The following is a 10,082-nucleotide window of genomic DNA, read 5'->3' as shown; positions in this document are numbered from 1 at the left end:
GCTAAGGTCCGCCTGCTTCCTCCGCGTCCGCGGGGCGGTTGCTAGGGGCGGGGCGCGGCCCGCTCCGCTGCGGTTGCCAGGGCAACTGTGGCCGTCTCTCTCTCTCTCTCTTTCTCTCTCTCATTCCCCCTGCGAACAGCTGGTCCTGGGGCCGTACTATCGCGGCGGCGGGTGGGGGTGACTAAGCAAGGGGAGAGGGTCGGGCCGGGCCGGAGGCGGGGCAGCTACTGGACTGCAGGCGGGCCCGCCTTTTGGGGGCGGCGCCGGCGGCGGCTTTCTGCGCGCCGTCCCTCCAGCTGCTGGGCGGTTGGTTCGGCCCGCCCCGCCCCTCCCCTCCCGTCAGAGGGCGGCGGCGCGGCGAGCGAGCGGGGCCGGCGGGCCTGGCGGAGCCGACGGGACAATGGCGCTACTCCCCTCGCGGAGCCCGCTGGTGCTGCTGCCGCCCCCGGCCCGGAGGGGGCGCCCGAAGGCCCGAGGGGGCGCCCACCCCGCCATCAGGTGAGGGAATGGGGCGGCCGCGTTCACACGACTCTCTCGACCCCAGTTAGACGCCTCCGGACGCTGCGCGCGCACTCGGGACGGCCCTCGCGGACAAGAGCGTCCCCGCGAAGCCGGATCCACACAGCCCCTGGCCGGGGAGCCTCCCAAATGCGGGCGCGGGTGGGGCAGGCGGAGGGGCATCGGGGGGGCGTGCCGGGGAAGAGTGGGCCACATGCGCAGGGAGGGTGGGCCTGGTTGGTGCTTGGATGGGAGACCACCAGGAGCTCCAGATCGGTGGGGCTGCGTTGGGAAACCAGAAATCCCAAAGAAGGCAGTGGTAACACTGCAGAGATGCATCCCTGGGGGTCCCTCCCGACAGAGAAGAGAGTTCCCCGTTGCCCAGCGAGGGCACAGCCTTTAGCGGACCTTGAAGAAACGGGGTCAGACGTGGATGGGGCACCACCAGGAAATCGTGTCTGTTGGCAAGACTGGAAAGTTGTTAAAACGTTACCAAACAAGAGAATCAAGATCTGTGCCAGTAATAGTTAACCAAACTGCTTGGTTAGCACCCCTTAGAGTTGTGTTCAGGTCTTCAATTTGACGTTTTGGGCAAAGATGTGGCTGGGTTCCCACAAAATGCCGTTCAAGATGGAGTTGGAGCACCTGCACAAAGTTCAAAACTTGGAAAGGGTTTTTGGGGGGGGGGGGGTTGCAGCACGTCCTGTCGTCCAAACTCATTATGTTGGTATATGATGCAAACCTGGAAAGTAGGCTAGCTCAGCAATCAGGCTAGGCATGTTGTGTGGATGCAGTTGAAATGCCAGGACTCAGGAGGACAGCTGTAGATCCCTTGCAGATCCCTTGAGGCCAGTTGCTTGCCTTGGCACCCTAAACTACTCTGCAAAAAGAAAAAATGAGGAAGGGGGGGGGAAGCAAATAAAGTAAAGATTATTGATCAGGGCTGCTTGTGAGAATCCGGCCTTTTTCCTGCATCTCTCTATAGAAGTAAGATCATGCCTAAGGATGGCTGAAATAGCTCCCTCTCCTAAGCCCTTGTAAGGAAAGGGCCTTTCCACTTTCAAGTAGTTTAGAAGTAGAAGAGAATCGTTATTTGCATTTCTGAAGCCTGTCTGCCTGCTCATGGCCCAGCTCCTTTCCAGAGGGGAGCATCATCCAGTGGCTGAAGGTCTGTCTGGAGCAGTGTCTCTCAACCTTGGCCACTTGAAGATGTGTGGACTTCAACTCCCAGAATTCCCCAGCCAGCCATGCTGGGAGTTGAAGTCCACACATCTTCAAGCTTCCAAGGTTGAGAAACACTGGTCTGGAGGACTATGCAAAGAGGCTCAAGCTATTGCAGGGAGCTAGACAAATAAGTGAGAAGTCAGTGTATTTTTCAGACAAAGGTGCTTTGTGGTGGTTGGGTGCTTTTCTGCTGATGGCCTAAGGAGAAACAGCAGTGGAAAATACAAGCTTGAGAATGGCTTGGCGCCTACGGCTTAATTGTGGGCTACTTCGGAAAAACAGTTTGGCGGCAAGAACACGGAAGGCGGGTCAGTCCAGCCGTTATGCCGGCTTCAGTTTCCATAACAGCTGGCTGAGATCACCCAACATGCTAAGCCAGCCCCAACGCATGTAACGTTTCTGTGCTTCCCCTGAGCCCAGTTTTCGTCTTTAGAAAGGGAGTGGGGCTGTCTCCCATCAGGGAGTGATTCCCCATTGTTCTGATGGGGGCTGAGATGAACAAGACAGGGAGAAAATTGCTTTTTCCTTGAAGGGGACATTGCGGGAAAGAGGAGTGGCTTCGGAGAAAGGCGTAGGTTTAGCCCCTTGAGGGGAATCTCCTTGCGGTACTGGTGACACCAGAGGAAAAAAATAAGGTGCGGAGAGACCTATGGCCTCAGCCGTCGGCTGCTGCTCCTCTTCCTATGCCAAGTTGCACGTAGAGCAGATTGTGGGGCGCCAAGGTTACAGGTAACTTAATATGCTTGCAGCTACCTGGTTAATGCATACCAGTCCTCAGAAGGGAAGAAAGGAATGCAGCATAAATCTGAGGAACAGGTGAAACTAAATCCAGCCATTTAAGGATCTGGGGTTTTCAGTGGACCTTCTTGTCACAAATGCACAAAGAAGGGCCAATAGGCTCATGTTTCACTGGGTGTGGGTGGTGCACGTGTGTCTGTGTGTGTGTGTGCGCTCGCACATCTCCCCAAGTCCTCCAAGACGGGGGGGGGCGAAGAACAGCGGCTTTTCAGATAGCAGGGGCTTTCCAAGGCTGCTTGCTTGAAGGCCAAATTCCTTTTCCTTGTGCAGTGGGAAAGTGAAGTAGTGAAGTGGGAGGGAGGACGAGAAGGAATTGCTACAGGACTCGGTTGCTGCTTTTGGGGTAGAAAAGCAGCTTTTCCCAGGAATGGAATTCGGTTGGGAGGGAACAGTCCCCCAGAGCATTTGGGCTGCGATATTTGCTAGTGTTCTTTTAAATTTTGAAAATAAAACCAGTGGCTTCTAGGAACTTACTTATACTCACTTCTAAGAATGAATAATTTTAGGAAACCAGTCGCCATTTCAGAGCTACCCTGAAGATTTTAGTCTTGGGAAACATCTCTTGTTACCAAGTCGCTTTCCTCCATATCTGTAGGTTTCTGTTGACATTTTCTGCCCCTGTTCTCTGTGTTTTTCTTCTTCTTTATTTAATTTGATGGCACTTTTCCACTTAAATGGAGCAGGGTGAAGGGAAGCAGACAACAGTTACCTTCCTGCAGAAAATGTAATTCCTGGCTTGCTAAGTGTTGTTTCTATGCTGCGTGGGAGGTATAATAAGTTTGCACTGATTTGGTGATGGCGGCGGGGTGGGTGGGGGGATCTGGGGAATGTGCTTCTGTTTAAAGAAGAGGGCCCCCCTAGACAATTTTCCCTGACTTTGCCTGGTGCCTGGAGGTTGGCATGCAAACTACAAAAAGCCTTGCTGTGTGTCAGAGAGAACAGAAATAACGGTTTCAGCGTTCACAGTAAACCTACTAAACGTGCTGGACCTGTGGAATTCTGAATTTTGCATATCTGGGACACTAAAGGGCTTCCCATCAAGGACCACCAGGCTGTTTGGAGCCTCAGGGAGTATTAAAGTGGTGTATCTGAGATGGGTCTGCTCTGGTGACCCCTTACCTTTCCTGTTTCTTGCTTGTAATTTCCCCCAGTTAGCCCAGCAGAGCCCACTCTGGAATACCCGCCTTCCAAGCTTCCTTTCTTCGCCTTGTAGCCTGAGGATGGAGATAGGAGATTCTCCCTCAGATACCCAATCTTGAAGTTTACAAGTGTGCTCCCTTTTCCTGGGCCACCCCTGTAGCGAGTAACCTCACAGAAACTAAAACCAGATAAGGACCTATCCTAAATCCGTGACTGACGCAAACTCACACACTCAGTCCAAATTGGGCACCTTTTAAAGGATGCTATCTGTGAAGTCTGAGAACATCCATCACTGTTTCTCTTTGTCACTTCTTTCTCTTCACAGCTCCTTGTGTTCTGCTTTCCACAATCCCTCCTATTGCTTAGATGACTCCTCCTCCTCCTCCTCCTCCTCCTCCTCCTCCTCCTCCTCCTCCTCCTCCTCCTCCTCCTTCTCCTTCTCCTTCTCCTTCTCCTTCATCATTATTTTTGGCCAGGTCAGACATGGCCTCCTTGCACTTCCTGCCATTGGCACATGATCTGGGAGCCTGTTGGCAGCCTGTTGACTATTCAGATCTCACGAAGGCTTGGCATGATTGTAAGAAATTGCTCATGATCTCCAGCAATGGCTTGTGTGAAGAGCTGCCTAGTCCAAACAGAAAAAAGGGGGCTGAGGAGTAGTCCAAATGGAATGGGTTTAGGCTGTGAAGAGGGCAGCTGGAAAGCCCATTTATGGCCGTGTTTGGAAATGGAGCTCCAAAGCCAGAGCTGTTTGATCATCCCAACTACTTTCAGGAAATGGAATGGCACAGTGGCATTGAGAAGCCACCAAATCGGCCCCACGCTGTGTTTGTCTGGAAGAGGGTGAACCTGCCCTTCTTCCCAATCATTTGTACCTGGGATTCTTCAGACATGCAGGAAAAGTCAAAGATCTGCTCTGCCTTGCTTTGCATCGCCTCGAAAGGCCTTCAGCTTTGCAATGTTTAGCCACGGTTGTCGTCCTGGGTCTGACGAGGTCATTGGCTCCCTTGGCTTTTGTTGTTAGGTGTTTTGGGCGCAGCTTGGTGTGTTTGTGGTTTCTCCTCTCTTCCATCCCCAAATAATGTGCCGTCCACCGACAAAACCTGCTGAAGGTTTCTTCATCCCAGTCCCTGCAGAATCCAGTTCCTCCTTGCCTCTGACCACCAGGGTTCACATACTGCTGAGTCAGCAGTCCCCACAAGCCATCCTTCCCTAATGGGATGTGTTTTTTTGTATAAACAGGAAGCAGCCCGCCATTGGCTTCCCACACCTTCCCACGGGTCCTAGTTCATCTCGTGGAACAACTGGACGTGGCAGTCAAGCAGGAACTAACAGTCAGCCCCGCTCTTCGGATCTGGGTTTAAAGCTTGTTGGAGCTTTTATCTTTTTGTGTGTTTTTATCTGTTTAAAGCTTTTTCTCTTTGCACTAGTGGTTAGGGCCGCAAAATGCTTCGGATTTATTTCCAGAAAGGGGCTTCTGCACGTGCAGGGATGCAAGCGTCGTGTTCGTTATGGCTCTTTAAAGCAGCCATTTAAAGCCTTTGTGCTTTTTCAGCAAAAGACTAGCTGTTTTAGGCAGGTGTTATGTTTGGGCCTCTGTAGACCCTTTTCCAAGTTATTTCCAAAGCACTGCACGGTTCAAATGGCCCAGGCAGTGAGATTTCTGAATCTCATGGGTATCCCATAGCAGCAGATGGAATAGTTAAATGAAAAGAAGCCGCACCCATTTTGTTCCTTAACTTCCCACTGGAAAGAAGTCAGCATGATGGTTCGAATCTTTTATTTACTCTTTGGGGCATTTTGCAGGTCTATAGGAGTGAACTGAGCCTGTGTTTCCTTTCCCCAGTTGAGTATTCTGGGTGAAGGCGACTAATTATGGTGGAGTCAGTTAATTACGATTCAACCACATTTTAACACAATGAACGGACTCAGCCATTGCCTGAGTAGTAAGTGGACAAGTGTTGCCTCTATTCTCTAATGTTCCCACTAAACTGAAAACAGGGATTTCTCCACAGAGGAGGGGGGCACTCTGGACAAGGTTTGATGGGTGCTGGTTCAGTAGAGCAGTGTTTCTCAATGCTGGCAGCTTGAAGATGTGTGGACTTCAACTCCCAGAACATGGCTGGCTGGGGAATTCTGGGAGTTGAAGTCCACATCTTAAAGTTGCTAAGGTTGAGAAACACTAGTAGAGCTTTGCTAGCACAATAAGTGCCCTAGCTGGGTAATGCCTTGCTGTGGACCAAGCTCAGGGGCCTCTTGACCTTAAAGCGGACATCCCACCTACTACTTGGAATTCTATGGGCAGAAGCGAATATTTCACACTGTAACCACTAGCAGGTGCAACAACTGTGGAAAGAGAGGCAAGGAATGTAGAATCCTGGCGTTGGAAGGGATCTTGGGGGTCTTCAGGTCCAACCCTCTGCCCAGGGAAGGGATCCTCATATCGTACCAGACAAGTGGCTGTCCAATCTTGGCTTGAAAGCTCCAGTGATGGAGCCCCCATCCGCTGTGATTCGCAGCAATTCCAGTCAAGAAATTCCTCCTTATGTTGAGTTTGGATCTCCCTCTAAAGCTTCCACTTGCTGGCACTTGTCTTACTCTCGGGAGCTTTGAAGAATAAATCCACACTGTTTGCCCTGTGACATCCCTTCGTGTCTTGGAAGACTGCAGTCAGGGCTCCCCACGGCCTCCTCTTTTTTAGGCTATACAGACCCAATTCTTTTAATTGTTCTTCATAGGATTTCCCCCCCCCAAGCCCCTCCCCATCTTTTGGCTCTTCTCTGCACCCTTGGAACCCCCCTGCCTTTCCAGATGAAGTCAGGCCTAAGGGAAAATTCATCTTTAAAAATGTAGTATCTGGCACGTCTGATTCGATAAGCACTCGGGCGGCCGATTCAAAAGCACCTCCCGGAGCATCCCGTTAAAAGGAATTTTCCAAGGCTGTGGCTGGCTTCCACGTTTGGGCATCTGGTCCCGTCTCCTGTGTGCCTGGCGCCTTGCCACTCTTCTTGCATCCAGCCTGGTTCACCTGCCTAACCTGCTACGGCTGTTTAGGCATGATGTGGGTCAAGAATCACTGCAAAGCCTCTGGCTGCAGCTCTCCCCGGATGCCTCTTGGGACTGCTCCACGTGCAAAACAGGGACTCTGTGGTGTTTGCTCCGAAGAGGCCACGCTCTGCTGCCCTGTGCATCAGACTCTATAACATAACAGCGGGATAGGTGCCTGCTGATTGAACCCTTAAGATTTTCTGAACATGCCTGGAGGATTTCCATCTAATTTTCCTTCCTGCAGCACATTGGAAAGGTGGGGCAGTAAGTGTGTCATTGTTCAAAGAATCTAGCATGGTGAGAATCCTGGAATAAGGTCCCTTGCCTGCCCCTTCCATGGAGGACACCCCAGGATCTGAGAAATGTGGTGCTAAGGAATGTAGTCAAGGAATGCAACTTGACTCGCTTCTATAATGCAAACTTGTTCTCTTATGTGCTTAAGCCAGTTATTTGCATATATAAGTCATATGTGTTTGAAAGTATTAGGAAAGGCAATTGAATTACAAAGATTTCCCCCCTGTTAAAACACAATGATACACAATAGGGCTGTGCCTCTCAACCTCAGCAACTTTAAGCTGTGTGGACTTCAGCTCCCAGAATTCCCCAGCCAGCCATGCTGGCTGGGGAATTCTGGGAGTTGAAGTTCACACAGCTTAAAGCTGCTGAGGTTGAGAAGCACTGCCATAGGGGGAAAACATTTTTTTAAAATAGAAAGATGCTCTGTGCAAGGCTTTCAGGTTCAGAACAAAGGCTTGCTCTCCCATATGCAGAGGTTCTTGCTTGTTTACTTGGCATGTTTTAAGTCCAGAACACATGCTGGGTTTCTCGGCCAGATTAGCCTGCTTTATATTCTGCCTGGAAGGAATGTGTGGCCGATCGGGCTTGAAATGAAGCTCCACTCGGTGGCTTCCGAGCCAGGAACAGTTCTCAGGACTCCAGCTGCCAGCCAAAGAGCTGCCTGGCTTGGGATGGGAGCCATTGCTGGAAAGGCCAAATGGTGCTTTCGGGGTAGTTGCACGGGGCTCGGTGTACGCGAAGTTCTCACAGCCACATCCAACGGAAAGGAAACGGGTTGCGTTTCTAGCACGAGCTGCAGGAAAAGATCGGTTTCCCCAGTTAGATGCGTGTGCCGAAAGAGTTGACAGAATGTAACTGTAGTGCCGAGGCGGCAAGAGAAATGTGGCTGGGGAGAGCGCAGAGTTCAGAAAGAGGTAGCCTTTTGCAAAAGCTGCAGAAAGCCAAGCCCCACTTCGGCTAAAGCAGCATCGAAACAATTCCTCCCGCATTGGACCCCGAAGATGTGGCTCCACCTGTCATGAGTAAGGATGGCGAGCAGGGGGCTCCCATCCAGGCTGTAAAGCGCATGCGTAGCACTGAGGAATTAGGTAGCCATTCCAAGAGACACAGATCGGGACCGCCTTAACCTTTGGGGTTTATATGGCTGGGTTTTTCCCACGCTGCTTCAGTTTGTTAGGATTTCTGTTATGTAGCAGTAATAAAACACTAGAGACCTGTTCCTTGTCTCAGCGTGGTTCCTGGCTGTTAGGACACCACCGGTCCTTTTCCAGCAACGGCCCCTAACTCGTTGCCTATTTCTCTTCCCAGTTGCAGCCGACTTCGACAAATTCAGAACATTCTGACCGAGAGCAACAAATCCCAGCCCGATGGTATCCTGTGCATCTTGGGTAAATTTATTTATTCATTTATCTATCAAATTTTATTACCGCCCATCTCCCTCCCAGTGGGGGACGCTTTTCCTTGATAACGTGCGTTGACGGGTTTCACAAAAGGGGCGAACCGGGCCCAGCGGCCTGCGTGAGAAATACGCAGCCAGTGCCAGGCTTCTTCTGAGGAAACCAGAATGCTTCTCAGTACCAGGCTCCGCTTTTTATAGGATTTCCTCTCCTGAGAAGAGGCAAACCGATGAAAAGAGGCTCTTAAGAAATCTTTCTGTGCCCTTGGAGATTTCAGGCTCCACCTCCAGCTTTTCCTGCTGTAAGAACAAGATAGTCAGCGCAGGGTGAGAAGGTCTGCCTATGCCTGAAGCTCTGAAGCAGTGTTTCTCAACCTTGGCCGCTTGAAGCTGTGTGGACTTCGACTCCCAGAAATCCCCAGCCAGCAGAGTCTGGGAGTCGAAGTCCACACAGCTTCAAGCGGCCAAGGTTGAGAAACACTGGTCTGGAGGGTGTCAGAGACTTGGTGAGATGGACAAGATAGGATGGCTGGAAAAGGCTGCTGCTAATCTTCCTTGATGCAAGGTGGGATTTTCGCTAAGAAGAGGCAGCAGAGTTGCTGCTCATTTTTCAGCATCGATTTACCTTTTTTTACCTCTGCTTTTATTGTTGCTGGGCTGGAAAGAGGTTTTTCCTCCCTAGGATAATCCCAAGGGCCAAGTACAAACAAGGAGCTTGCTCTTCCACTGTGCTGCAGTGTTTATTTAGACCTAAAACACTCCCTCCCGGCTGGTCCCTCGCACTTTCAAGGGGTCTGCAGCCGAACCACTTCACAACGCCCCTTTCATAGCCTTGAGACGGTAGCCATGCCTACCGCTCAGCCCTACCCCACATACAGATGTTTTGTGGAGGGGGGGGGACACAATCCTTGGCGCTGGCAGCTAGGCCACGCGCTTTCGCCCGGCTCCAAATCCCGTCCTCTCGGTTGCTAAGAGACTGTTTTTTGCACCAGAGGAAAGAGGATTTTTTTCTAACATTGGAGGTGGAATTGTGCAGCTGTTCTATCTCCTTCACTGTCCCTGGGAGCTTTCTCTCTAAATATGGAGGCTGCTCAGAGGAACCTTTAAACAAACCAGCCGTTCTTCCCAACGGCTATGAGTAAGGCTGGTGGTGAAGTGCAATGTGATATGAGCCAGACTCACATTTCCATCTCCCTCTCTGCTTTCCCCGCTGCACCGTCTTAATGGAAGGCTTGCTTGCTGCTGGTTCCCTTTTTGCTGCCCCGTTGTGACGCACCTCAGCGTTTTTATGTTTCATTTTATCACAAATAGTTGGTGAGGATGGGTCACGTTAAAAGACAAGAAAGCTAAAGATGAAGTGAATTGCCCCTCGGGAAGAAATACCTGTTTTTCAGAATAGCTTGCAGTTAACATGTTGGGGGAAGGATATTATCCCTTCCTGCTGGAAACCTCTATGGCAGAAAGGCTGAATAGATCACAGGTATTGAAGACAAGATTTAGAAAAAGCAATGAGGAAAAACCGATCATCAGATTTATAGCAGCCTACCCCACTGACTTAAGGTTGTTGAGATCTGGAGCATGCCAAGTTGTCCCACCCAGGTGTTCTCCAGATGTTCTGGGAAACAGTTCACGCAATTCCAGGTAGCATGCCCAGGGGACCACATGTTCAAGGTTGATAGCT

The 10,082-nt window shown here is 51.0% G+C and overlaps 1 protein-coding gene across 1 annotated transcript in view; it reads left to right on the top strand.

Annotated features, from left to right (window-relative positions):
• Window positions 1–354: 354 nt before the first annotated feature.
• DNAAF9 (dynein axonemal assembly factor 9) overlaps window positions 355–10,082 on the top strand; it is an 89,579-nt gene continuing 79,851 nt past the window's right edge. Inside the window, exons 1-2 of the mRNA XM_063310694.1 lie at window positions 355–498; window positions 8,314–8,393. Coding sequence (XP_063166764.1) covers window positions 401–498; window positions 8,314–8,393 — 178 coding nt within the window. The 5' untranslated portion in view covers window positions 355–400. The remainder of the gene's footprint in view (window positions 499–8,313; window positions 8,394–10,082) is intronic.

This window comes from Candoia aspera, chromosome 8 (genome assembly GCF_035149785.1).
Source record: "Candoia aspera isolate rCanAsp1 chromosome 8, rCanAsp1.hap2, whole genome shotgun sequence".
Classification (NCBI taxonomy): domain Eukaryota; kingdom Metazoa; phylum Chordata; class Lepidosauria; order Squamata; family Boidae; genus Candoia; species Candoia aspera.
This window is presented reverse-complemented; position numbering and strand designations above follow the sequence as displayed.